The 25,943-nt window shown below is 54.7% G+C and overlaps 9 protein-coding genes across 9 annotated transcripts; 4 read left to right on the plus strand and 5 right to left on the minus strand.

Moving 5' to 3' along the window:
• Window positions 1-947: 947 nt before the first annotated feature.
• Window positions 948-1,999, minus strand: BBK36DRAFT_1116811 (hypothetical protein; the record flags this gene model as incomplete). The annotated part of the gene is made up of 3 exons (XM_024890279.1): window positions 948-1,513; window positions 1,622-1,754; window positions 1,835-1,999. The coding sequence occupies 3 exons, from the start codon at window positions 1,997-1,999 to the stop codon at window positions 948-950; spliced, it is 864 nt and encodes a 287-aa protein (XP_024751001.1).
• An 833-nt stretch (window positions 2,000-2,832) lies between these two features.
• BBK36DRAFT_1168061 (hypothetical protein) lies at window positions 2,833-3,462 on the plus strand (the record flags this gene model as incomplete). Its single annotated transcript, XM_024895125.1, has 1 exon — window positions 2,833-3,462. One exon carries the CDS (start codon window positions 2,833-2,835, stop codon window positions 3,460-3,462), a length of 630 nt encoding a protein of 209 aa, XP_024751002.1.
• A 2,632-nt stretch (window positions 3,463-6,094) lies between these two features.
• Window positions 6,095-6,772, plus strand: BBK36DRAFT_1115709 (hypothetical protein; the record flags this gene model as incomplete). The annotated part of the gene is made up of 2 exons (XM_024890159.1): window positions 6,095-6,402; window positions 6,559-6,772. 2 exons carry the CDS (start codon window positions 6,095-6,097, stop codon window positions 6,770-6,772), a joined length of 522 nt encoding a protein of 173 aa, XP_024751003.1.
• A 637-nt stretch (window positions 6,773-7,409) lies between these two features.
• On the minus strand, window positions 7,410-8,120 carry BBK36DRAFT_1168063 (hypothetical protein; the record flags this gene model as incomplete). The annotated part of the gene is made up of 2 exons (XM_024895126.1): window positions 7,410-7,796; window positions 7,857-8,120. The coding sequence occupies 2 exons, from the start codon at window positions 8,118-8,120 to the stop codon at window positions 7,410-7,412; spliced, it is 651 nt and encodes a 216-aa protein (XP_024751004.1).
• Window positions 8,121-12,010: 3,890 nt separating this feature from the next.
• BBK36DRAFT_1135116 (gamma-glutamyl phosphate reductase) lies at window positions 12,011-14,040 on the minus strand. The gene is given in 8 exon segments (XM_024892531.1): window positions 12,011-12,042; window positions 12,054-12,063; window positions 12,134-12,166; window positions 12,226-12,259; window positions 12,351-13,235; window positions 13,311-13,472; window positions 13,544-13,855; window positions 13,966-14,040. The coding sequence occupies 3 exon segments, from the start codon at window positions 13,842-13,844 to the stop codon at window positions 12,355-12,357; spliced, it is 1,344 nt and encodes a 447-aa protein (XP_024751005.1). The 5' UTR covers window positions 13,845-13,855; window positions 13,966-14,040; the 3' UTR covers window positions 12,011-12,042; window positions 12,054-12,063; window positions 12,134-12,166; window positions 12,226-12,259; window positions 12,351-12,354.
• Window positions 14,041-14,315: 275 nt separating this feature from the next.
• BBK36DRAFT_159429 (hypothetical protein) lies at window positions 14,316-15,001 on the minus strand (the record flags this gene model as incomplete). The annotated part of the gene is made up of 2 exons (XM_024897683.1): window positions 14,316-14,629; window positions 14,692-15,001. The coding sequence occupies 2 exons, from the start codon at window positions 14,999-15,001 to the stop codon at window positions 14,316-14,318; spliced, it is 624 nt and encodes a 207-aa protein (XP_024751006.1).
• Window positions 15,002-17,799: 2,798 nt separating this feature from the next.
• BBK36DRAFT_1164368 (MFS general substrate transporter) lies at window positions 17,800-19,711 on the plus strand (the record flags this gene model as incomplete). The annotated part of the gene is made up of 3 exons (XM_024894638.1): window positions 17,800-18,268; window positions 18,333-19,369; window positions 19,448-19,711. The coding sequence occupies 3 exons, from the start codon at window positions 17,800-17,802 to the stop codon at window positions 19,709-19,711; spliced, it is 1,770 nt and encodes a 589-aa protein (XP_024751007.1).
• A 180-nt stretch (window positions 19,712-19,891) lies between these two features.
• On the minus strand, window positions 19,892-21,145 carry BBK36DRAFT_159431 (pyridoxal-phosphate dependent enzyme; the record flags this gene model as incomplete). Its single annotated transcript, XM_024897684.1, has 3 exons — window positions 19,892-20,392; window positions 20,480-20,745; window positions 20,815-21,145. The coding sequence occupies 3 exons, from the start codon at window positions 21,143-21,145 to the stop codon at window positions 19,892-19,894; spliced, it is 1,098 nt and encodes a 365-aa protein (XP_024751008.1).
• Window positions 21,146-24,287: 3,142 nt separating this feature from the next.
• BBK36DRAFT_1197585 (hypothetical protein) lies at window positions 24,288-25,228 on the plus strand (the record flags this gene model as incomplete). Its single annotated transcript, XM_024896991.1, has 3 exons — window positions 24,288-24,370; window positions 24,446-25,051; window positions 25,108-25,228. The coding sequence occupies 3 exons, from the start codon at window positions 24,288-24,290 to the stop codon at window positions 25,226-25,228; spliced, it is 810 nt and encodes a 269-aa protein (XP_024751009.1).
• Window positions 25,229-25,943: the final 715 nt, after the last annotated feature.

The raw sequence follows: 25,943 nt of genomic DNA on the forward strand, positions 1-25,943 counted from the left end.
CGTGACGAGAATCCAATGCCACACGAAGAGCAGACCGCCCCACCAGGTCCAGGGCCGGCTGAATCTCGGCCTACCAAAGTTACGCTTGAAGGTGCAACAAGTCACTATATCGGCATAACCTCGATAATAGCATATATCTACAAATCCCAACTATCGCCCATCCTTGTCTCCAGCCGCACCTTGTCACATCACACTCCGTCATCAACGCCGGTAAAAGCAGCGACAGGCATTGCATTGTTCTTCCACCTCGTGGCTCGGCCTTCAGACGGACCTTGACGCGGCCGGTTAATGACCCAACCACGGCATCATCCGCATCTCCCCGTCGCGGCCGCAGCAGAAGCGACCAACGTGTAAGCGTGATACGATGTACTGACGGTGTTGATTCGCTCGATGCCATGGAAGAAGGAGGATTGTTTCTCACGCTCCCATGTCCTCCGTCGCATCTTTCTGCCATCATGGCCCGCCGCAAGAAACGCTCAGTTGCCCTTGACGGCGCTTTCAGTATACACCTCACGGTTACCCTACTTGCCTACTTACCTACCTTGCGTACAAGTGCAAGGTCACGATGCGGGTGAAGGACTCCGCACACCAAGTCCTACTGTACGAAGTTGTACTCGCAGAGAGACAGACATCACCGAATCCTTCTGCGGCCCGTTATGGTGGCCGCCAGACGGTCAACTGAAGTGGCTCCCCTTTGGTGTCTTATGCTCCTCTGCCGTCTCCCTTGCATCAATATTTTCCCTCCTGTGTCTCCTGCCTAGAGGGATGAGGTATGAAGTACAAAGTACGCAGTGTGAGGATCAATTTCCCTTTGTCATTCAATTGCCGTCGTCCTTCTGAATCGGACGCATTTCGCATAACTTAACCTATCCCTAGCGCCGGCGGCAAAAGCCTGCCATATCAAAGCCTGCGGAGAACAACTGTGAGTATCACTTCTGAATCTCAGCTCATAGCTTGAGCATGACGAGGCCATACCCATCTTCCATCTGCTCAGATGAGGTGGCTATGTAGTGCCTACATCGACAGTAGGAACAGCGGAGGATGTAGGTGGGCTCGCCGATAGGGCTATCAACCTGCTCGATGTTGCAGCCAAAAGAGGCCTCTGCACAAGTAACGTTCCGGCAGTACTCCCTCTTGTTGATTTCCGCAATGATCTTGCCAAACTTCTCCATGACGCGAGCAGTTCCAGCCTCGGCGTACTGGCGCTTGGCAACGAGCTCAGCCTGCTTCTGGCCTTGGTGACGCAGGACTTGGGCAGCAAAGTCGCCAACGAGGTCGGTCAACTCGGGGCATCCGACCAGGTCCGTCATGTTTTGGGCTGCGATGCGCGCCATGGAGTCGTGCAGCGTCTTGTCGCCAGTGGCGCTGAGGGCCTCCTTGGCGGTGATCATGAAGGCCTTGGGATCCCACTTGTCCCGGAACGCCTGCTGGATTTTTTGGCTGGCGAGGTGGCCGAGGGCCTTGACGCCGTAGTAATCCGCGATGGCATTGACACGCACATGAAGCACGGTGCCTGGAGTGTCTGCGTCCGTGGTCAGAGCTCCTGAGAGGGCATTTCAAGTCAGTAAATGTGCCTGGGACGACCTCGTCATATGGCCGGGTACTGTCTACGACGACGAACCTTGAGTCTTCTCCTGCACCGGCTGAGGCTCCTGAGGCATGCGGTCATAGTCTCCCGTGTAGAGAAACTCGACCAGGCGTCGCACAGTCTCGGCATCGAACTGATCTATTTTTATCACGCCGGTGCGGCCCTCCTGTATCCACACACCATCCATCAGCGTTCTTCTCCCTCTGATTTGCCGGGATTCACACACCCTCTTTCCGCTATACTTACCTTAAAGTCGCTGTTCACAGCAGCGAGAAAGACGGGCGACTGCAGGCACGCGATGACCTTGTGCAGCTTGAACTCGGTGCCCCGGCAGACGACGGTCAGATCCGAGAACTGGCCGGAGCGCAGCAGATCGCGAAAATCCACGCCTGCGGTCGAAACAGTGGCCATCATGACGGGAATCTCGAGTCAAGACAAAGGGTACGAGGTACAAATGTGTTTGGCTTTCACCAGGTCTTGGCGCGCTAGAGTCAAGACGGGCTTGGGGTTGGTGACATGGAGAGGGGAGAGGGAAGGAGCAAGGGTGCACAGCTTCTCCACCGTTGTTGTTATCAGTGACGCGGAGCATGATTGGTGGATGGAGCATGGCAAGCGGGGCTGTGGGATTGGCCGGAGTTGACCCGTGGATGGTCCCGCAGTCGAAGAGGTGAGGATTTCTGCACGGTTTGGGGTTCACGGGGGTGATGCAGCTTGAGTTCACCAGATGGATGATGAGTGAAGATTGTCACTGTGGTCTGGTCAGCAAATTCACCCGATACGTGAACAATTAACGCGCGAAAGCGTCAGGTCACGTGAGCTTTGGCCGACTGAGTCACTCTCCGTCTTGTCCTGTGGTCTCTTCTCGCTCTGGTTCCTCTCGGCGACGCCAGACAAGGCAGGATTCCAAGACCACCACCAGCCTCAGATGTAATATTTAACGCAGCGGTTTCCCGTCCATTGATCCAGAGTTGGGAGTTTCTTTTCTAACATAGATTTGACAGACTGGGCAAATTTGATAGGTCGCCAGGCTGGTGAATTGGGCGCGTATTGGCAAGCAGGAAGAAACAAACTTGGCTCAAGAGACATCCTGTTATCATAACTCCAACTCTAAGAACAAAGAAACAAAGACACGTTCCTCTCCAAGTTCCTCACGACCCCCCCCCCCCCCCCCCCCCCCCCCCCACCCCCACACCCCCCCCCCCCCCCCCCCCCCCCCCCCCCCCCCCCCCCAAAAGGTGTCAACCATGAGCTCTTCTCCCCTCACCGTGGACCTGGCACTCGTTGCCAAAGTGACCGACTACATCAAGGTCTACATGTCCAACTATGACCCTTCCCACGACTACAGCCACATCAAGCGCGTGGTGCACCTCGCCCAGGCCATCCAGCCCAGCGTCCCCAACACGAACCGTGACATCGTCACCCTCGCGGCGCTGCTGCACGACGTCGGCGACAGGAAGTACCTCAAGCCCGGCGAGGACGGCCTGCGCATGGTGTACACGACGCTGCTCTCCCTCGGGGCGTCGGAGGAGCTGGCGCAGAAGATCCAGGCGATATGCTTGGGGGTGAGCTACACGAGCGAGATGAAGGACTTGGCGCGCGTGAGGGAGCTCATCAAAGAACATCCGGAGCTGGCGGTTGTGCAGGACGCGGATCGGCTGGACGCGATCGGGGCGGTGGGCATTGGCCGGGCGTTTACGTTTGGGGGAGCCAAGGGGAGGGCGTTGGATGATTCGATTGGGCATTTTGATCAGAAGCTGTTGAAGCTGGAGGGGTTCATGAAGACGGATGTTGGGAGGGAGATGGCGAGGGAGAGGACGGAGAGGATGAGGTTGATGCAGGAGTGGTGGCGACAGGAGACGGAGGGGATTGAGTAGGCTGGCATGGATGTTAAGCTGCGATTGAGATAGAATAGAAGACATTGAGTCTATATATCTAAAGTCCTCGATGATCATTGAGTCTTGAGAGTTAGCATGCCGCCGGCTACCCTGTGATGATTTTGCCTTTTCCATGATGAATCAATACAACTCTCTCTCCACCTGTGCCGTTTGAGCAACTTGATTAGCACGGCAATTCCAACAGAGCACTATCGAGACATGTCACTGTTACAGACTGATTGCTACAAAAAAGTTGAGCCTTTGGAGTGTCACCCGTCTTTCCCATACCCGATCTGGGGTGGTATTCCCACACCCACGACGCACGCCATCTCAGGACAATGGGATTCACACCAAAGCCTCAACAACGAACCAGCCATCCAGCAGCGCTCATCAGCTACTAACAAGATGAGCCGGCGAACCACCTGTTGGACGCGATAGTTGCCGAACCTCCTCACCAGTGTGCCCCCCCCCCCCCCCCCCCCCCCCCCCCCCCCCCCCCCCCCCCCTACCCCCCCCCCCCCCCCAACACACGATTCCAAAAGTGGCCTGCTTGCGGAGTGGTGGATCCCCATCGTTTTCTGGGGTTGCTATGTAGTATTGAGCATTGCTGCAAAGCAGCTTGACCTCGAGTCAAGAGACGCGGTGATGGCCGAGCCCTTATCGCTGGGCTTTTGCGTTCTTCCAGTTACGTATGTCCTGTTTGGTTGGTAACATCGATGTGCGGTCGTCTGAAGCCTGATATATTCGAACTGCCACGTATCCAAGCATGTCTTGCATGTGCACTGAACCAACTGCACGATCCTCCATCACCCAAATTCACGTGCAATCCCCCTTCGCCCATCAGCCAAAAAAAAAAAAAAAACAAACAAACAAACAAACAAACAAACATACGAGCAACGAGTCATTGCCACGCAGCAACCGCCATCACAAGTTCGCATAGGCTATTCGCAACACCAAAGAGCACTCAAACTTCCCCCAAAGTTGATGCCATCTTTCTTTCCCACATCCCGAAATTCGCCCATACTTTCCGGATTTGGGGGGACAAATGGAGGGAGGGAGGGGGAACTTGTGTGTGTACCTGTGTTCGTTATCCCATGTGAGGAAATGCTTAGCTTCATCCTTATCCATCTTTGTCCAAGCCACATGCGCTTCTTGTCCGAGAGCCGGTGCTGCCTAGGGGCAAATCTGCTTGGTTAGACTCAAAACCTGCTGGCTTATCTTAGGTATTGTTACTACTAGCAAAAAGTTGCTTTGAATTTGGAATGATGTGGGATTCCGCTTGGAATTACATAGTATTGGTCGAGTAAAGAAGAGAGTGGCGTTGTTCCCCCTTCATCCCACCTGACGGGCATCGAATCACACGATCTTGGGGGGAAGCAACAAACACAGCCCAACTCGCATCCCCGTTTTCCCCAGCTTGTCCCAATGGCACGCCCCTGCTTTTGCTCTCCTCGTGGGATCTGCATGTCAACTATTCCTATTCGGTGCCTGTAGCAGGGAAGATGCATCTCAGCCTTTTTTTTTTCTTTTCTTATCCTCTCCCCATCCCCCAGACATTCAGACCAAAAGGCACCGCATAGGTACAATATGCCAAAACGCCTCTCTCCCTCTCCCTCTCTCGGTCAGAGACGCTTAGTTGAGGCTACCTAATCATCAAGTCAGCCATCGTTTATTCTACCTCGGAAACTAAGAAAACTAAAAAAGCCAAGCAGCGTTAATTCCTCCTCGGCTCATTTGCATTTGTGTCCCAATTCACCCTTTTTTTGCACATCATGTCAGCCCTAACGGCAGACTTGCCATCAGGTGTCGCCAATGGAATGGAGCGGCCTTTGCGGCCCCAGACACTTCGGATACGTTGAGTCAGCCTATCCGAGTGGGAGGACATGAGTAATTGCTTTTCAAAGTACAGTAATTAGCTGTTCATAGCTGGCATCAATGAATGTTAGTAGTCGGGCCAAGGTAGTAAAAAAAAGCGCCTTTTGCATCTCACGTCAGGAACTGTGGCTTGTCTCAGTCAGGGGAGGCAACAAGCGTAACAATATCATTGCGTTTTACGGCACTCCGCATGTAGTACCAAAGAGGACAATAGAGGGGCGTGTGTGGAATCAGAGAGCCAAGAGCCAGGATTTGGCTATGAACTGGATCTGCATCGGATCCCGACTCCCGGCAGCGGTGCTGCGTTGGTTTGTTTTGGTTGGTGGTTGTTTCGTTGGGCTGAGGGGGGGCTTGCTAGGGGCGGAGAGTAAGCACGGCCACGCGTGAAGGGAGTCCGTGAACCTTGAGGGTGAGGCTCACGAGAGGTGGCGGCAAGGGGGGAGGTCAGTAGTACTAGTAGTATACAGATGTGGTATATAAATCTCCGACCCCGGGGGCCGCTTCTGTTCTATCCGTTCTGTCGGATGCTTTGTTTTGGCAGCTTGCTTCTTATGTCTCAATAGAGTTGGAGCTGGTCATCGTGAGATCGCGGCCTTATATGGACGACACATCATCACACCATTGACTCCTTGATTCACGATACCCTTCCAGCCATTTCCAACGACACACTCGAGACAAACAGCCCTCCTCTTCTCATCTCGACAATATCGCCCACAATCAGCATCACCTCAATAAACAACCCCATCTCATCTTCAAAATGGACTCCCTGCCCTTCGAGCTCATCACCCTAATCCTCACCCACCTCCCCCGGCACGACCTCCCCTCCGCCCGCCTCACCTGCCACGCCTTCAACGCCGCCCTCGCAAAGCCCACATTCTCCACCCTCGCCTCCTTCGTCGACCCGGCCGTCGCCCAGCTCACCATCGAGCGCCTCGCCTCCGACCTCAACCGCCGCCCCAAGGCCATCTGGTCCCCCGGATGCTCCGTCCCGCGCGGGCTTCCCGTCCCGGAGAGCTTCCTCTCTGCGATGCGCGCTGCCTTGCGGGGGGCTGAGGAGGCGGCGGCGTCTCCTGCTCCGTCTAGATCACCTTCCGTTCCTTTCTCGTTCCCTTCTTGTATAGCAGCAGCCCGCGGTTCCATTTCCTCCTCCTCCGTATCACTATCTTCGTCATTGGCGTCCTCAGCAGATAGCAGCGGCGCGTGGAGCGACGCCGAGGACAGCGACGCAGGCTCGGACATCACCATGTACACCGAAGGGGACAAGATCACGGCGGAGAACTTTGGGAGGAGCATTGGCATGGACGAGCTGACCGAGGACGTGCTGCGGCAGGCGCTGTTCCGGTATGCGCTGTATCTGAGCTACGTCTATACAGGGGAGGGCGAGGCGCCGGCGCTGTGGGTGATGAATTCGAAGAAGTGGGCGCAGCAGCGATGATTTGGTTTCCGTGGCGTGTTTTCCTTTATATACGGCATCACTTTGGACTTTGACAGGCGTTTTTTCTACAATCGTATACCAGACAGTACAAATAACAATCTACGATCCCAACAATACAATGAGTAATATGAGACTGTCGATCTCATAACAAGACCAGGACAAGACAGCGACTGGAATCGAGACCGGGTCAAGGCAGCGAAGCACGAGACGAAACAATTCGCAAGCATAATACCAAGGTATATTCCATGGCTCAAGGCATGTAGAAAGGTATATTGCGTGATCTCCATCATATGTCGATCTCTAAAAGTAAATAACAGCAAAAAGACAAGTAAACTCCCGTGTCCAAACATTAGTCCCCAAGGTATAATATCCCCCCTCCGTTCATGACTTTCCGTCTCCTTCTCTTTCGCTACCATGTTATATACAACGTTTCGCAAAAGAGAAAGAAGAGAACATGACATCCTTTGCCTTCCCCGTAGATTCCCCGATATTAATGAAATGGTTCTCGTTTTCTCTTTTCATCTTCTGTCCGCTCAAGACATTTCATAAACATGCTCACACGTTGTGAGATATTGAATTCAGTCGTAAAACGTTATTCTGCTTGACAGAGCAAGGCGAGCAAAAAGGGAATGCTCGCTTACAGGAAGTAAGCGGCGACGAGTCCCATGACGGCCAGAGCACCGCTGGCGCGGTTGGCAATGGCACCGCCGGTAGGGATAGTGCTGGGGCCGGAGCCGGAGCCGGTGGTGGTAGGGCCAACGGGGGTGTTGGTGCCGCTGGGAGCGGTGCCGTTGCCGCCAGCAGGGGGAGGAGGGACACCAGTGCCAGCAGGAGGAGCAGGAGCAGCAGGAGTGGAAGAGATGACGACGGGGATGGTAGCGTTGTAGGTGATGGTGGCAGTGGCAGTGGCAGTGGCAACCACGGTGCTCTCCAGGGTGGTGGGAGCGGCGGTGGCAGAGGCAGTGAAGCTGGGAGTGCACTCAGAGGCAGGCAGGGTGAAGGAAGGCTGAGCGTAGACGACGCACTGTCATTGACATGTTAGCTTGAGGTCATCCATCTGATCTGACATGAGAGCAAGACGTACGTTCTTCTGGCAGGCAGCATCACCAGCCAGCTCGGAGCTCTGGTAGCACTCGGCAACACCGCCCGCAGGGGGGTATCCGGCAACGTTGTCGGAGCATCGGCCGGCAGTGCCAATGCTGTTGCCGTCGCAGCGGAGGATGATATCGCCGCCCATGCAGTAGGCAGCGTTGGGCTTGGCGCAGGACACCTTGTTGGTGCCCTCGGGGGGAGCCTGGGCGCTGACGAGAGCGGCGGCGACGGCGACGATGACGGCGGAGGTCTTCATTTTGTCTGTTGTTTTGTGTTTTTTGCTGTCTTGAGAATAAAACGGGCGTGGGGGATGAGGATGATATTAAGATATTAGGCGGATATAGTAATGGTATTGCAGGCTGTTGAACGAGAGTACAGCTGACGCTGGGGCTTGTTGGTATACTAGCGAGTGTAGTAGATGTTTGGAGTTTTGGTCCGGAAGCAGAAAGTCGGACGAGGTGTGCGAGGACAGGACATGATTATATACCATGTGTGCTGTGCCATGTGTATGCCTTGATTATACGAGGTTGTTCGTCCTTCCCAGCAACCCAAGCCAAACAAGGCACATGCAGGGAGGCGGCCAGGGTCCCCCTCGAGTGCCGGGGATCCCAAGCGGTCTCCAGCTCCAGGTGCTCTCCAGGCGCTGGTACCGGTACGGGCTGCGGTACCTGCCTGTTGGGCGTAGCGGCGGCCGAGAGACAAGGCCCCCGTCTCCCTTTTTCCTGGCCTTTCCCGCCTCTCCCACTCACTGGTGCTGGATCCTGCCGCTTGGCCGCCCACGCGGTACGTCGGCCGTATGTCTCCTGTGCTTCGCTGCGAGTAGCTTAGATGTGGGAAGTACTTGTCCTACTCACAGTCAGCGCTGGCCAAGGTGCATCGTGTCAGCTGTTAGCCCATCGCAATGAATCCCGTATGCGTGTAGAGGACGATACCAACATGTACACATAGCATTGGAGACCTCGTCTGGTAGCAAAACCGGGGATTCCTGTGATAGCAGCCCATTCGTATACTCGTACCGGCTCAGACCAGTGCAGACGGGAGGCAGCGAAGAAAGGGAGCATGCAGCAAGAGTCGGGCCCCCAACCGTCACGGTGCTAACCAGGGGTCCCTTCTGGTCGTCCCACCAAAGGCCCCAGGACCCGGTCTCAAGCTGAGTAGCGATACCTGGTCCATACATGGGCCGACAGCCCACCGCGACGTTCTAGCCTGTCGGTCCGCCGTCGCAGCTGTAGTCGGAGGTAGCGGTACCTGGCCAGCCACGCGTGGCTCGGGTGCGGCCACGATGACAGGCGCCAAGAGGCAATGCAGAACAGGCGGTGGCTCCTGTGCAAGCGCCGGGCGCCACACAATGCCGTCAGTCGTTCAATCTGAGCATCTTTGCATGGGTTGAGGAGAGGGAAAAGAGAGGGAATAAAAAAAGAGATAGCGAGACAGAGAAGCAAATACGAGCTTTCCGTCCGCTCTATTCGCTGGCCGAGGCCCCGAGTGTGGCTAGTAGCTGGAGTAGCAGCGAGGAAAGTGCGATGGTTGCTGCTTCTCCCCGTTTTTCTGTTCGCTCTTCCCCTCTTGCGCTCGCAGCTGACTGGTCCTGACACGGTCGAAGCCAGTCCTGTTCAGGCAGGATGAGGGCCATGCCGGGCCGTCATTGGCCAATATCACGTCATGGCGCGCAATGCCCCCGGTTTTTGCATCTCCACGTTTTCTGTCGCCCGAAGGAAGGTGCTGTTCGGTACTTGGGTACGTACTCGTACGAGCTTTTTCCCTTCGCCTGTTTTCTCTTCCCCATGACAACTACGGGGAATCTTTTTGCTTGGGCTTCGCCTCGAGCACCAGACGCAACGTTTCGCCGTACAGTGTGTATAAGCTTATAAGCCTCTTCATCGGATCCCTGCGACGCCCCCATCCTACCGACGATCAATGCTTAGGCACAGGGCAGTCGGGTAAAGGAGACCACGACATATCGCACTGTGTTCCATTGGTGATGGTGAATGGCAAAATTGAAAGAGGACGGAAAGAGGCTGAGAGGGCACAGGAACACGAACAAAGAAACCAAGGAAAATCAGCGACATTTCCCATCCACAACGACTGAATAGTGACGCCATTGGCTTCCAAAAAAAGATTTCTGCCCTCCGCCTCGGCCCCAAACTGGGCAGATGAGTGTAAGCCAAGCCCAATCCATCCGCGGGCAATGAATGGGTTCACATAGGCCAAGAGGCCAGAGGCAACAAGGCCATCCATATTCAAACGTGCCTCGTATCGGTCCCATTTTCGATCAAGCGAGCTCTCTTCCTCGAGGCTATGATGCAGCCCGTGCCAATAGCGCCGTGGTGAGAGATAGAACGTCTGGGCACGAGACACTGTTGGATGAAGAGAGAGACAGGGCAACTATTTTCACGATCACATGGGTCGTTGTTTGTCGCCTCATCACCAGCCAGGCTGCACTGCCTACGGATTCACATGTGTGAGAAGGTGCTCGAACGCACAAGCATCCCATCGACAAGCGAGCTTGATCTGTACTTTCCACAGACCAACGCAAGGTGATGGCGGTGATACTACACAGTTGCAGCCGCTCGCGATTGCCGGCCCAGCCCTTCCTCGATGACACTGTCAGAATCTTGATCCTGCTCTTATTGGGGCACAAGGGCACATCTATCTGACTGAGGCGTCCAGCGTCACAGACATGGATCCGGCTGACAGGACGGCTGGGGTTCTCTCCGACGTGCCGCCGTCCTTTTCCTTGTTGACGTGCATTGATCTGTGTGGAATCTTGTGAGCTCCCTTGCCTTTCCTTTGTCTTCTTTGTCAAATTTTCAGCTCCTGAGAAATCTGGGATCACGATCTGGAGAATGATTATATGCTTCTTTCTTCTCCTGTGACTTTGACCTTTTCGCCTTTGTATCTTGGGTACACGGAGCGTGGTGGGACGGGCCGCCAAGAGGCGGTGATGTGACACAGGTATCACAGAGCCCGGGCCGCCCTTTTCTCTTCAAGACGGCAAGCAAACCGGTATGCAGGTATTACTAAGACGGCAAGCCGGTTACTAAACACAGGGACAAAGGCCGATAAGGCAATACACGTAAAAAAGCGAGAACACACAAGATGGAAAAGGAGGACAAAATCTTGCAACTAATGGACGAGATACGGCGCGCTCCGATATCACGATTCACATAATAGGATACGAGAAGGAGAGCAGCCAGACCAAGCTATTGGCCCTCTTCCTCTTCTTCCTTGTTCTTTTCTCTTCCTCTGTGTCTTCTTCTTTCTGACTGCTCTTCGCTCGTATTCCAGAGAAAGATTGCGATATATGGGCAATACTTGGAAGAGACGAGCACGCCGTTTATTAGACCGAGCGTAGCCTTGGCCTTGCAGAGCCCTAACAACTCACCTGTACCGATGACCTCCGAAATGGTGGGAAGTTGCTAGCAGGACAAGGTATTTGTACCTTTTGTCCATTTGTGCGCTCAAGCCAAGCAACTCCGAGTGCAAGAGGCCGAGATACATACGATGATGATACGGCACGTCCGACGAATTGGAGAGCGAATTGTGGAAGTCATCGTACTCTTACGGCAAAGTCCCGGTCAGCTGATTGCAATTGGGTGAATGGAATCAATCAGTATGTGACTCCAACCATCAACCAGACTAATGGAAGCCAATGTCCCATATCTCTGAGGACTTCGTCTTGTACATACGAGATGCGTGTACGAGGAGCTCGGGCAGTATAAAACTTCGTGCTTTCGTACAGTACAATACAAGCACTTGCATGCAGACCGACATCCCTTTTCGTCTGGCAAACATTGGACAGCGTCGGGATTGTCGCCGTCGCCGCGGCGCGACGTTCCAGCCTACTGCGTGCTGACCCCCCCTGTCCGTGGACAAGGGCTATTCAGCTGGGGCGGGAAGAAGCGTTCTGTTCTTTTCTGTTGCTTCTTCTTCTCCTTCTATTCCTGACTCGGGCAGGATGAGCATTCAAGGATCTTTTCTTTCTGCTTCTTTCCCTCGTCTTCACTCAGGAGGGTGCTGGGGAGAGAGATGTAGTAAGTAGTAGTACTACTACTTGAAATGCTGCAGAATGAAGTGATGTATGTAAAGATCCTGGCTAATGAAGCTGTACTAGAGACAAGTTTCTACTTGTACTACAACGTAGACTATGACTTGCCCTGAATGTATTGGTGGCATGTGCCATTATAGGAGAGCTAGTAGCATTTTCCTGCCCGCTTCCCCTGGTTCCAGGAGAAATCTCTCCGCAGCGGCTCAGCGTTCGCCGATCTGGGCTTCACCGCGATCTCCAACAAGGAAAGTCACAAACCCCAATGGAGCAGATCAACAGCCATCCAAGCTGCTCCGGACAATAGTAGACCTTTTTTTCCTTCTTCGAACTTTTCCTGCCCCTGACTAGCTGTGATTACGGAGTAGTACTAGTAGTACTATCATCCAAGGTTCCCCTTCTCCGCAAGCCTTGGCTATCCCTTTTCCCTTCTCAACTTCCCCCCTCAAAAAGCCAGCTTCTCGTGCTTCCACGGCCTCTTGCCCTCGCCCTCGCCGTACGCCGTCGTGGGCTGGTAGTCGCCCCTGATCTTGTACTTGTAAATCGTCAGCCCGTCGAGGCCGACGGGCCCGCGCGAGTGGATCTTGTTGGTGCTGATGCCGACCTCCGTGCCGAAGCCGTAGCGCATGCCGTCCGCCAGCCGCGTGGACGCGTTCCAGTAGACGCCGGCCGAGTCGACCCGGTTCATGAAGTGCTCCGCCTCGGCGCCGTCCGCGGTGAAGATGGAGTCTGTGTGGTGCGAGCCGTGCGCGTTGATGTGGGCGATGGCCTCGTCCACGGAGGAGACGGTCTTGACGGCGAGGACGAGGCTGAGGTGCTCCGTGTCGTAGTCCTGCGGCGTAGCGTCCTGGATGCTGCCCTCGGGGAAGGGGAAGCCCGCAAGGGCGGCCTTGCTGGCGGCGTCGAGGCGGAGCGTGACGCCCTTCTCGGCCAGGGCGGCGGCCACGCCGGGCCAGATGGTGACGAGGGCCTGGTCCTGCACGAGCAGCGTCTCGACGCTGTTGCACGCGGCGGGGTAGCTCGTCTTGGCGTCGACGACGGCGACGGCGGCCTTGTCCTTGTCGGCGGTGGCGGTGAGGTAGATGCTGCAGAGGCCGTCGGCGTGGCCCAGCACGGGGATCTTGGTGTTGTCCTTGATGTAGCGGACGAGCTCGTTGGAGCCGCGGGGGATGACGAGGTCGATGTTGCGGTCCTGGCTCAGCAGCTGCAGGATGGCGTCGCGGGTGGTGACGAGCTGGATGGCCGAGTTGGGGACCTGCGTCTTGGCGAGGGCGGAGGAGATGACTTGTGAGATGGCGACGAAGGATTCCGTAGACTCCTTGCCTCCTGTTGGCGATGATGTTGTCAGTAATCTTGTAGGAAACGTGCGTGAAGATGGGAGAGAAAGAAAGAAGCACTTACCCTTGAGAATGGCAGCGTTGCCGGATTTGATGGCTAGACTGGCAATGTTGGCAATGACTTCGGGACGGGCCTCGAAGATGATGAGGAGGACGCCAATGGGGCACGTCACCCGTTCGAGGATGAGGTTGTCGTCGAGCTTCGTCCGCAGCTGAGTCTTGCCGACTGTGTTTTATTGCTTGTCAGCATCTGACTGGTTTTTTGTAAGTTTTGTAGCCATGATGGCCAAAACATACCCGGATCCTCCAGGTCCCTCACATCGAGTATCCCCTGCAGCATGTCCTCCCACTTGCCCTTCTTGCCCAGGTCCAGCCTCGACACCAGCGCCTGCGTCAGCGTCCCGTCCGCGGCGGCCTTCCGCGCAAGCTCCAGGTCGCGCGCGTTGGCCGCCAGGATGTCGTCCTTGGCCGCCGTCAGCGCCGCGTGGATGGCGTCGAGGGCCTCGTTGCGGGCCGCCGCCGGGAGCGAGGCCAGGGTGAAGGAGGCGTCTCTGGCGGCGGCGGCGGCGGCCTCGGGGGAGCCGTTTGTGAGGGACATTGTCACTCTGTGTCTATATCCTCTCCCTCTGTGTTTATCTCTTTGCGGTTGAGTAAGGATTGTGTCTGTTTGGGATGAGTTATTGTGGTTGAAATGAGCGTCGAGTTGTGAGGTTGGAATGGAGTATGAGATCAAATTATGAGCCTTATGGATGAGAGCGGGTACAGTCAGATCTGATTTTCAAGCTCCGATCGGGGCCCACGCATCGCCTAGTCCGGTAGTCAGAGGGCCGGCAATAGTCAGAAGCGACACTGCTGTATAAAACACTTTATTACTGCAATGATTTGACCAAATACCATTCAGTTGTTGATGTCAAATTCTTTTTTCATAGAGTTCCTCTTCATGCTTTGCTATGTCCGTGTTTGTCAGCATGAACATGCACACATTTGCCTCCTGCGATATCGGTTCCAAGCTCAGGTCCCGTTTAGCATCGGCCAGCGCATCTCCAACCTCGTCGTCGTCTCGGGCCACTCATTTGTTGATGAATCCGCTTATCATCTCCATCGGAAAGTCGCCTCCCTCGCGAACAAGCAGACGAAAGGCCCTCTTCTCCCACAGCTCTCCCAAGTGGCTGCGCGCAATCTGCAGAATTGCCTTTCTCATTTCGTAGCCCAGGCCGGTTGCCCCATACACCTCTCGTATACAGTCGACAAAGCTCTCGCTGACCCAGAGGTGCTTGATCTTTGACTCGAAATTCTGCAGGGCATATTCCTTTAAGCCCTCCACTCTGAAGTAGTCGGCCAATTGGTACACGCGAATGTCTTTGATGAGTTCCTCATCGTCCGCTAGACAGGATGCGGTCAGTCGTTGAAGGACAGCGAACGGCGCACAAGGAAAGGTGACGAACCAATCGGGAGCAGCGGCTGTGCAGGATCTTCAGAGTATTCCCCTCTATACATGTACTCAAAAACCCTCCAGTGCGCATGCATGCTGCCCTCGCTGTACTCAAACTTCCTCTCGGTGGCTTCCTTCATGGGAGACCTCAACGCCGCCTTGAAATAGTCGCTCTGTGCCGAAAGCACGATGGCATGTGCTGGAAGCTCAACGCTGCCCAGACGGATCTTGACGTCTGCGTATATCTTGCTGTTGAAGCACATGTGAATCGCCCAGAGGAGCGTTTCGGAGTGCTGGTTTTCTTCTTCCTCTGCGGCTGCCATCGTGTTGCCACCGAGATGTTGAGCCGACAAGGTACCAGGCCTGGATGCCCATGAGAGGATGGATAAGCTAAAGAATTGAGAAGAAGAAGAGAATCTTGATATTCCGATGCGCACCCCATATAAGGTACTGTTCAGATCACGGGACTGGAAGCGGTGGCTCGAAAGGTCGGGCAGCTGCCATCGTAGCTCCTTCCTCTCCTTCTTTCCTTTTCTCTCTTGCTCATCTGGGCATCGGTATTGCTCCCAAGGACAGCTGCTAGTAGGCCATGGTTATGCCCGAGTCATCGTCGAGATGGTATCGATCAAGTATCGATACACCATTGAGCGGGTAGCCGTGAGCTCATGAAGCCCTTTCACGAAGAGCTGTGGCGCTTAATGCTCTGGTGAAGGCTCGGCCTTTTCCCGTAGGCCATTGTCTCTCCTACCTGGACCCGTATGTCAATGTAAGTTTCACTCTCAAGCAATGAACTTGTGCTCCTGGAGCATCACCAAGTTTGCCGGTCACTCTGACGAAGCAAGCTATTGCCTTGTCCATCACAGAACTAGAGCCCATGTTTGACAAGTGGTGCTGCGACGACTTGTTCGCGCAGAAGCCAACCACAAAGGAATCGTGAACAAAGTCCACCGAACTCTTGGACTCAGGCACTCAGAGTAGTTCAATCCCAAGCAGAATGTTACCTTGAGAAACCCTTGTAAGCTTTCACGTCTTCCCCCGGCGGCTGTTTTATAATATACGTGCCGTATTTGGTGCATCCCTTTTGCATTCGCTCGTTCTTCTTCTCAGCAAAGATGGCACCACCATCGGTTCCTGTCCACAGCTTACCTAGAGATATGATGTCAGTCCGGGTATGATGTTGACCTCTTGGAGAATCATTAGGAGAGAATGAGGTTGTATTTGCGTTTTAGCAGTTTGAGGAGCTTGTGACTTGTCGGTCTTTCACGAATTACATGCATCACCCGCGAATCTCCTTGACTCTACTAAAGACTCGCTCACTTATGATGGGAAAGCTTGGATACTGGATATCCTATTCCACATGGTTTCACACATGTCTGACGGGTCACACGACGGCGGGCCCCTGCATGTACAAACACCAGTCGAGTTGGGCGAGGAGGATGTCTCGAACTGGCTTGTTGCCACCTGATCTTTTTGCTCACGCTCCCTTTTCGATGGTTTCAAATGAATGTCAGTCTCTAAAAGCTTTGCTATAAACGGAGAATTGTGCTGGTATCCGGTCAACTTCATATCACAAGCTTGTTCTACTTTATCGTCTGATCGGAATACCCTGGATGACAAAAGGGGCTGAGACACAAGAGTGACGAACTCCCTTTTAGCTCGTTAGATCGAGCCTTTCACGAGTGATGCTGTTCTGCATAGTGGCCATTTGATCTATTTCAGAAAGCCTTGTGAACGGAGAAGGATTATATTTACACGATAGAAAGGTGATAGTATCGTTGTTTGGGTGTATGGGTAGATGAGCTTGTCCTGACTGTCCCACGCCATCACTAACACGAAGGTGCCCACCTTTTGTTTTTAGGATACCTAGATCGAGACACTCAGTTAGTATAATAGATATGTAGTGCCAACAAAACACTAGACTCACCAAACTCTAAATTGCTCAATCCCTCTCAAGCACTGAAACTCAAGTCTTCATCTGCAAGTTCAAACATTCAAGACATCCAATCGACCCCAACTCAAGTTACCCCAAGCACCTCAACTTGCAATATACCCCAATGATTCCGTGACTAATGGCGTATGGATTAGTACTACTATGCCAATCAATTGTCAGCCTCCAGTCTACATACTGCCCCACACGTACTGGCGTTGGACGTGGAACATAATCCATCAAAATCTGCTTGCTTTCCTTGTCCGGCTAATTCCCAGCGGCACGTCTTAAGCGGTGCCCCTGCATGTTTGTTGCATGGACGAAGGACATACTGTACTACTGTACTGTAGATTGCTGACTGCAGGTGCCATTTGCCTCCGAAGTGTCTGCTTCCTCTTGTGTAACTGCAAGAGATAGATACGCGACGAAGCTCCTCATCATTATTCACGGACTTATACAACATCTCTATCAGGAGTATACAGGTATAGTCGAATTCAACAACAAGCCATCAACCCCAACTAGAATTACCCCAAACCTCGCCGACAGACCTTCTCCAAGCACTCCGTAGCCAAGCCAAAAGTACAGCCTTCCCACCCTCTTATCGTCGGCCCCGTTTCACGGACCTCGGCCATGGAATCCAAGCCGGTGCGTATCCGAATAAAGGCCCACCTATTACGGAGAAGGGCAATTTTCACCGTACCAGGACAGCAAGAAAAAAAAAAAGAGATGCAAACGAACAAGGGGGGGTGGGAATCGAAGGGGATCGGAAAACGGCAATCTTGGTTGGCTGGGCCTCTTGATTTTTCAGTATGTCATAGTATTCATCTTTTTTTTCCCTTGTGAGACAGTTGAGTCTGCATGTCATCATCGTTCTTCTTCTTCTTCTTCTTCAAATACCCTTGTGCTTGCTCCTTCACCGTCCTTCTTTTTTCCCTCTTCCCCTTTCTTCCTTGGGACTGTGCTTCGTGTGTGGTGATGAAGGACCAGTTCCGATTTCGTTCTTCTTCTTCGTTCACTGTTCTTTTCACTCAAGATCCGATCTGCTTTTAATGTCGTCACGGCTGTCCATGTCATATGAGCCATAGAAGTGACAAGAGAACATCATCCAGAACGAGCCCCTCCTCCTCGTAGTTATCCTACCCATAAGTACAACGTCAGCTGCTCGTCGCCGTATATCAAAAACAGCCACTCAACATGTCATCAACACCCGATCCCGAAAAGGGAGAGGACCTACGGACACCCTCTCCTCCTTCTATACACTCCTCCAGCGACAGCATCGCCTCCGCGCAGTCAGAAGACCAAGACACCAGCGACGAAAAGAAGACGGCCCGCAGCCTCGTCCGCGAAGATGATGACTCCGAGCCTCACCATGACGCCCTTGTCCCAACCGTCAGCATCACTACGGCGACGCAGCCCACAGGCGACAACAACACCAACGCAGCCGGACAGCAAGCCGGGCGTTCAAGATCCCGTGCCTCAACTACACGATCTCGCACCCTCACCATCATTCCCCGCTCTCAGCGACGGGGCGTCCTGGCTCGTCTCGCTCTTGTCCCCGAGGTCGAGCGTCCGTACGAGTACAAGAACTCGACGAAATGGGGCATCACGCTGACCATTGCCCTGGCCACTGCCGCCGCCCCCCTCGGCTCATCCATCTTCTACCGTATGCGCATCATTCTCAACTGAAGAAACTCCCAAGTCCCATCAAAGCTGATATCGATTCGCAGCCGCCCTCCCTGAAATGACAAAGGCCCTCCACACCACCGAAGACATCGCCAACCTCTCCGTCGCCCTCTACATGATCTCCATGTCCATCTTCCCGCTCTGGTGGTCCTCCTTCTCCGAGCAGTTCGGCCGCCGCTCCATCTACATCATCTCCTTCGCCCTCTTCCTCGTCTTCGCCGTCCTGTCCGCCGTCTCCGCCAACATCGCCATGCTCATCGTCTTCCGTGTCCTCACCGGCGGCGCCTCCGCCTCCGTCCAGGCCGTCGGCGCCGGCACCATCGCCGACATCTGGGAGTCGCGCGAGAGGGGGCGCGCCATGAGCACCTTTTACCTCGGCCCGCTGCTGGCGCCGCTGATTGCGCCCATCGTGGGCGGCGCGCTGGCGCAGGGTTTCGGGTGGAAGGCGACGATGTGGTTCCTCGCCATCTACGGGCTCGTCATCCTTCTCCTGCTGATCTTCTGCCTGCCGGAGACGCTGGCGCGGAAGCACAAGGCCGAGGAGCCCGAGTCAACGACGACGATCCGCCGCATGACGACGGCCGAGTCCGCCAGGGTGCGCACGAGGAACGTCGCCGCGAGCGCGAAGCGCATCTTCATCGACCCGCTGAGCGTGCTGCTCTTCTTGCGCTTCCCCCCCGTCTTCATCACCGTCTTCACCGCGGCGATTGCCTTTGGGGCGCTCTTCATCAGCAACATCTCCATCCAGCAAAAGTTCTCGCAGCCGCCGTACAGCTTCAGCGAGATCATCATCGGGCTCATGTACATCCCCGCGGGCTTGGGGTACTTTGTGGCGTCCATCTTGGGGGGCAGGTGGATCGACAAGATCATGGCGAGGCAGGCCATCAAGGCGAACCGGTACGACGAGCATGGCAAGCTCATCTTGCTTCCCGAGGACCGCTTCCGCGAGAACATGTGGCTGGCGAATACCATGTACCCGATCGGACTGCTGGTGTACGGTTGGACGCTCAACTATGGCGTTATCTTCATCGTTCCAGCCATAGGCAGCTTCATCTTTGGCGCAGCATCCATGCTCGTCTTTGTAAGTTTCCCTCCTTTTTTTCCGGTCTGCTTCTCCTCTAAACATCACACCTTCGCTAATTCCGCATATCATGACAAGTCTGCCGCCACCACGATGCTCACGGAATTCGTCCGCAAAAAGAGCTCCGCGGGCGTCGCCGTCAACAACTTTGTCCGCAACATCCTCAGCTGCGTGGGCGTCGTCGTCGCGGCCCCCTGGATCAACGCCGTGGGCGTGGGCTGGGTCTTTACCGCCGTCGCCCTCTTCTGCATGGTTGCGGGCTACATCGGCATCTGGACGCTGAGGAGGAACGCGGCGCGGTGGAGGAAGGAGATGGACGAGGCGTTGAAGGACTGGAATTGATGATGCCTGATGTCAATGTGTGTTTTTGCTTTTCTAGACTGAGTTTTCTATATGTGGATAGATTTCCGATGAGTTGATGATACCCTGATTTCAAACCTATGTCTTGCTTTCCAGACCGACTCTCTATACAAGGTATGATAGATATACGAGCGCTTCGTACAAAAGAGACTCAAACCCAGGTCAATTCTCTCCAGCGAGCAACTTCCCCAAAGCCTCAACAGCAACATTCCCCCCACTAAACACCACCCCCAAATCCCAGCCCTCCTCGCCCGCCTCCCTCTCGACAAGACCCCGAAAGTCCTCGTCAAACAGCGCCACCGCCAGCGGCACGCACGCGCTCGGCTCGACGACCAGCTTCATCCGCTCGTAGACGAGCCTCATGGCCTTGAGAATCTCCTCGTCCGTGACGCTGAACATGCCGCTGACCAGGCGCCGCTCGTAGATGACGCTCCAAGGGTGCACGCCCACCGGCGTCCGCAGCCCGTCCGCCACCGTCAGCGAAGACACCGCCGTGACACGCTCGCCAGCCTCGTAGCCTCGTTTCGCGTCGTCGGCGCCCTGATACGAAGGCTCGGCGCCAAAGACGCGGATGCCCGTCCCCTCGCAGCTCAGCGCCACGCCAGAGAGCATCCCCCCGCCACCGCACGGCGCAATCACAGCATCAAGCCCCTTTCTCGTCGTCTTCGTCTTCTTCGTCGCCGCCGCCTCGTACACGCCCCTCAGCCCCTGCCCCGCGGGATTCACCCCCTCGGCGATGCTCCTCTCGACCTGCTCCTGCAGCTCCAGGCCCAGCGTGCCCTGGCCGAGCATGATGTCCGGGTGGTCGTACGGCGGGACGAGGCGCGCGCCCGTCTCGGCAACCACCTGCTCGACGACGGCCTCGCGCTCGACGCTCGTGCTGCCGCTGAAGACGACCTTTGCGCCGTACCCCTTTGTGCCGGCGATCTTGGCGGGGATGGAGATGCGAGGCATGACGATGTGGGCCGTGATGCCGTGTTCTCTCGCTGCGAGGGCGAGGGCCTGCGCATGGTTGCCTACATGTATCACATCAGTACGACTTTTCCTATAAGTTGAATGAACGAGTACTATCAAGGAGTTCTCACCAGAACTATGCGTCACCACGCCCTTGTCCTTCCCCCCGCCCTCCACCCAGCCCGGCTCCTCCGTCAGCCTGTGCAGCGCATAGAACGCGCCCCGGACCTTGAACGCGCCGATGCGCTGCAGGTTCTCGCACTTGAACCACAGCCGCAGGACGGGGCGGGCGGGCGTCCGGCCGGCGAAGCGCGTGCCCTCGAGGCTCCGGGGCGTCGAGGCCAGCTGCGAGAGGGTCTGGTTGGTGACCACGGGCGTGCGGTGGACGTGCGGCTGGATGACGGCGTGGGCTTGGAGGACGGAGTCGCGGGTTAGGGGGAGGGTTGTTGAGAGGGCGGCCATCTTTTTTTGTTGGTTGAAGTGAGGTTTGTCGTGAAGCTGTCCCTATATGTGGTATGCGGGGTCTTTGGAGTTGGGAGTTGTACAATGAATGAAGAGCGATGACAGGCTTCTATGAGGGTAGATATGAAGAAATTAACAGTTAAAGATATATGGCGACAAAATCACAGGCTCATCTCATCACTCTTCAAAATGGCGTCAAACCAAATGAATCCTCAAAGGCGCGCATAAAGACATGAATTGATGGATCAAGTCAAATCACCCCGCCCGCTAGTTTTCAACCGGTCTCTAGGGTAGTCTAAACAAGCCGCAGCTAACGTTCTGGAAGTTTTTGCCTCTCCCGTCAATCGAAGGGTCTAGCCTAGTTCCCCAGACTTTTGATTCCCTCTGACACAAGATGCTGAATGGTTCTATTTCGCACCTGTTAAAATTAAGAGATTGCTCGTTCGCTGGTCCTGCGTTGAGTCACTATGCAGTGTGATCAGTAATCAAGTCAATGCTCCCTAAGAGGAATGCTTCACGGTCGCAAGGTTGCCGAGAGATTCTCTAGTCCTCAACTTCGTCTGCCTTTCTGAACAGGCCTACCAAAATCAGAGCTGGAGACGATTAAGGTAGAATTAAAGGTAAATCTGTTTGAGACACATCTTTTACTCTGAGACAGAGCTGGAAAGATCCCTGCGGCCTGTCTCCCCTCATTGCTGGATCGGGCATTTCGTACAGCAGCTGAGCCCTGCCTGAACAAACCCCCTACTTTTTTCCATGTTTGCTTTTTCCTCCACGTATTTACCCAACATCAGCCGACAGTTGAAAGCCATTTGGGCAATCGATCCCTTCCCATGGCGCCTGACTGACGTTCGCCTAAAGGCTATCACATTTTGATTCCGGTCCGCCGTACATCGTTGAGAGTGCAGATGAATCTCAACGGTCGCCAGGGGAGGGTGGCCATAGCAAACTTTCAACCGCAGGCGTCCCAACGGTGAATACCAGCAGCCTGGAGCCGAGAAGAAATGATTGCCCGGGGACTATCGAGTTGCAAGCCGGGACAGGGGGGAATGGAGGCGCCGCCATTGATTCGACCCATGGCCGGCCCGTCGAATCACGAGCCTGGGTTTTGCTGTTGGCTCTGAGTTCGGAGCCTCTTCCGTTACTTCCCCTCCCCTCTCCCACGAGAGCTGGTAGTTGTTTCCCCCCCATTACCCAATTTCACGTCTGAGGTTGCTTCGGCCCAAGGACGAGCGGGCGCAGTTTCGACCGGAGGGGCCGTCGACGGAGCTGACCGATCAGCAGCCAGCCCAGCCAGCCAGCGAGCCTCACATCTGAGGGCAGCAAACAAGAGCACAGTCCCTCTGCTGGCCATCAAAGCGCTGTGATCTTGTCTTTGCATGAAGATAGTACACACATAGCACACACTCGCAGGTGATGCCATCCTTGACGAATGCCAAGTCTCCGCTTCAGGCCATATGCAGCTTTCTCAGCTGGCAAGATTACCATCGGCCACGAGCATGTGTCATCTCCGCGGGGACAAGCCCGACAGCTTCCGTCCCTTCGTCTCGCCTCGTCTGCTCAACCGAGGCCGAGATCTCGTACTTGGACCAAGCATATGTCAGGCAAGAGACGGGGAACGGACAGGACCCCTCGCAGTAGCATCGGACGCTGCCATCTTGGCCGGCAGAGTTTCATCCCCTGCATCCGTTACCAGGCTTCTCACATCCTTGCCTTGCCTATCAAACGGCGCTCCGTGTCGGCTGCAGTCCGCACATCGAGTCCCCTTTGCGAGCACTCTCTGGCAGCATTAGCCCCCTGCACCTGATTTCTAACAGTACCAACTCACCGGGATCAGCAATATAAGAATGTAGGAGGAGTCGCAGTGACAGGGAATTGCCAGCAGCCCACCATTGCCCAATCCCACACGGAGGCCTTTCTCGATGCCCTTCTCACATCCAGTCCTTTGCTGCCTTCTTGGCTGCATTAGTGCATCCATCGTCCTGGGACACGGGGCCAAGATGGGCTTTGTACTTTGTATGAGATGACCAGATACAGGTGCTACCTGTCAGGAGAGGCTGAGCAGGCTCGGAGAAGACGCCCCGTCTCCAGCTCATCCAGCTCTTGCCCACAATCGGCCGCACCTGCAAGCTGCAGGCGGTAAGTATGTGCTTGATGCTTGATGCTTGATGCTTGGATCATCTCGGCCGGAAGCTGAACTCTTCTTTCCTCCTCGCCTCCAAGCCTATCAGCTCTCTGCATTGCCTCTTCGCCGTAAGCCACAGCGAGACGATTTGCGCCCCGGTTTCGCTACTTTCTGGGCGCTTCGCGTCAACTTGCCGCCGTCCCCCCCGAACCACTGGTTGTAAGCTTAATGAGACATCACCAGCCCTCTCTTTTCTCCAGCTCTCTCTGTTTTTCGCTCTCCTAGTGCCTCATCTTTTCTCCCTGCCGATGTCAGAAACGCGGCCCGAGCGGGCTGTGTGTACGCCGCTGGTCGAGAGAAGTTTGGGGAGAAGAGGATCAAGTGAGAAGTGACGCCCAGAAAAAGCAAATATCTCGAAGACAACGAGAAAAAGCAAAGTCCGAAAAAAGCAAAGAGAGAAAAAGAGGGAGACAACAGTCGGTCGCACCCTGGGAGACCTACTACACACCCCCCCCCCCCCCCCCCACGCTCGGTTTTGCTTTCCCCTGCTGAAGGTTCCTTGTATGTTTTCTGGGTGGCTTTTCCTCCCTGAAGCTGTAAACCGGGGTTCGAACGTACGTATCTTGCGCCAATTTGCAAATCAACCAATTTGCAAGTCAACACTTGGAAAAAGAAAAGAAGCAGCTTGAGAGCAGCGTTGGATCTCGAGACCGGGGAAAATGCTGGGGGCGTGTAACTATCCGGGACATGGTGGATGCTGGTCAATGTCGCATCGGGTTCGTTCCAGGTTCCTGGGAGAGGCGCCTGTCTGGTTCGCGCCCCAGAGGCCATGACATGACTGACCGCGTTGATGGACGAGACACGGTCTCTTTTCCACGTCTCTGTTGCTCTCTTGTTCGGGTCGACCTAGAGATTTAAAGAGGGGATAAGAAGCCATAGTAATGCTTCTTTTCCCCGAAGTTATCCTTCTCGTTCAAGACATTCGCTGGTTCAACCCTCGTCAAAGTATTCATCAGCATGGAGAATCAGAACTTGCAAAACGATCCGCCCAGCCGTGACAGCAGCATCAGCCTGGAAGACCACAACGGACGATTCCCAAGGTGAGCTTCGTCTCCCAGATCCAGTCTTCTGGCGAATGACCTTTTGCTGATTCACGTCGGGCCATTCAGGCTCAGTAGGTCTGATCTCTATACTGCACACCAGCAGCAGAGAGCGGCGTACGGGCCGTTGACGGAAGAGCCATTCTTGATGATGCCTCTCGATTTCCCCAGCACCTATTCCGGGGATGACCCATCCGCTGCAGGAGAGCCTTCGGATACAAGCGCTGCACCGTCGTCGCTTTCGGTTCTTCGTCTAGAACGCTACTTGGCGGAAGAGCAGTGCCACGAACGCCTGATGCTTGGAGTGCCGATTCTGGGGTCCAACAAAGCCACAGTCAAGAAGTATATCCATGAGATTATACACAGCATCGACGGCAACGATGCGTCTCAAGCAGGGGCTATTCGCGGCACAATGACGGACTGCGACGACAAAAGCTCTCCGAAGTCAACCACTTCCTCGATGTCCACATCTTCAGCTGAGTCGTCAGAGCTCGTTGAGGCGCACGACAGTAAATACGACCCTCGAGCCTCATCAGATATGATTCCCAGCTTGGCGGGACTTGGCGAGACTGACATGGCTCGCTTCAAACCAGAACAAGCCTCGGCTGACAGTGAGTCTCATAACGACGGCCCAGACCTCGGGGGCCTTGAGGAGGAGCTTGAAGTGGGACGAATCCTGATGTATGTCATTGATAGGTTCCGCCACACCCCGTCCGTCACTAACAGGCAAGATGTAGGCGCCACAGGACGAGAGGCCACGAGAGGCACGACAGGTGGCGCGTGGGGAAGCAAGCGCGCGTGAGAAGGAACATTCGCCGGCGAAGGAGACAAGAAGAACACAAGAAGGAGGCAGCCTGATGGCTGACATGTATCGGCGGCGGAAGAGTCGATGACTTGACGTGCACATTAGATAGCGCGGCGTTGGATGGACGGTTGCACATGCATTCCGGAGGACTTTTGAATAGACACATATTGTCTTTTGGGTAACGTTAGACAGCGGCTTTGCAAAGGCGCGAGCCGCAGTGAAGGATTTGTTTCCAGCTTTAATGCGGTCTGCAAAATTGTGACTGGTGATGCTTGTTTTTTTCAGGTTGAGTGTCCTTGCGCCAAAATACAGCCCAGTTTATTACCCCCTACCTCACGCACGGCGCCTCGTACCTTCCTCCGACAGATCCTAGGTAGGTAAGGACAATCGCAGATGACGGAGTCACGTGGAGGAATTATTCACTGGTCAATGGCCTATAATGCAATTAATCTTTGTTCTTCATGGTATTTTCCGTCCATCTTTGGGCGTATTCGGATGAGGTTTGGACCTTGAAGCAGTCAACTTTATGTATTTCGCTTGTATGCTTATCGGACGATTCAGCGATAAGCCGCGCCGAGGGGGTTCGATCCAAGCGTCTCTTAGTCCCTCACCTTACCGTACCTTACCTCATAAGGATGAGACGATGGAATGGTTCATTCGTACTTCTCCTCTCCAACTCAACTATTCACATTCTCAAATAATTTACCCATTTTCTGCTTCTCTTATATTCAAGCCAAAACAATCTAGAGTATTTATTCAATGAACATT

The sequence above is a fragment of the Trichoderma citrinoviride genome (genome assembly GCF_003025115.1).
Source record: "Trichoderma citrinoviride strain TUCIM 6016 unplaced genomic scaffold BBK36scaffold_5, whole genome shotgun sequence".
Classification (NCBI taxonomy): Eukaryota; Fungi; Ascomycota; class Sordariomycetes; order Hypocreales; family Hypocreaceae; genus Trichoderma; species Trichoderma citrinoviride.

Coding starts and splice junctions, on each gene's coding strand:
- BBK36DRAFT_1135116 (XM_024892531.1), bottom strand. CDS start 13,844: ATGTCCCTCACAAACGGCTCCCCCGAGGCCGCCGCCGCCGCCGCCAGA. Junction 13,473..13,543: donor GAGGGACCTGGAGGATCCGG/GTATGTTTTGGC, acceptor AATAAAACACAG/TCGGCAAGACTCAGCTGCGG. Junction 13,236..13,310: donor CAACGCTGCCATTCTCAAGG/GTAAGTGCTTCT, acceptor CATCGCCAACAG/GAGGCAAGGAGTCTACGGAA.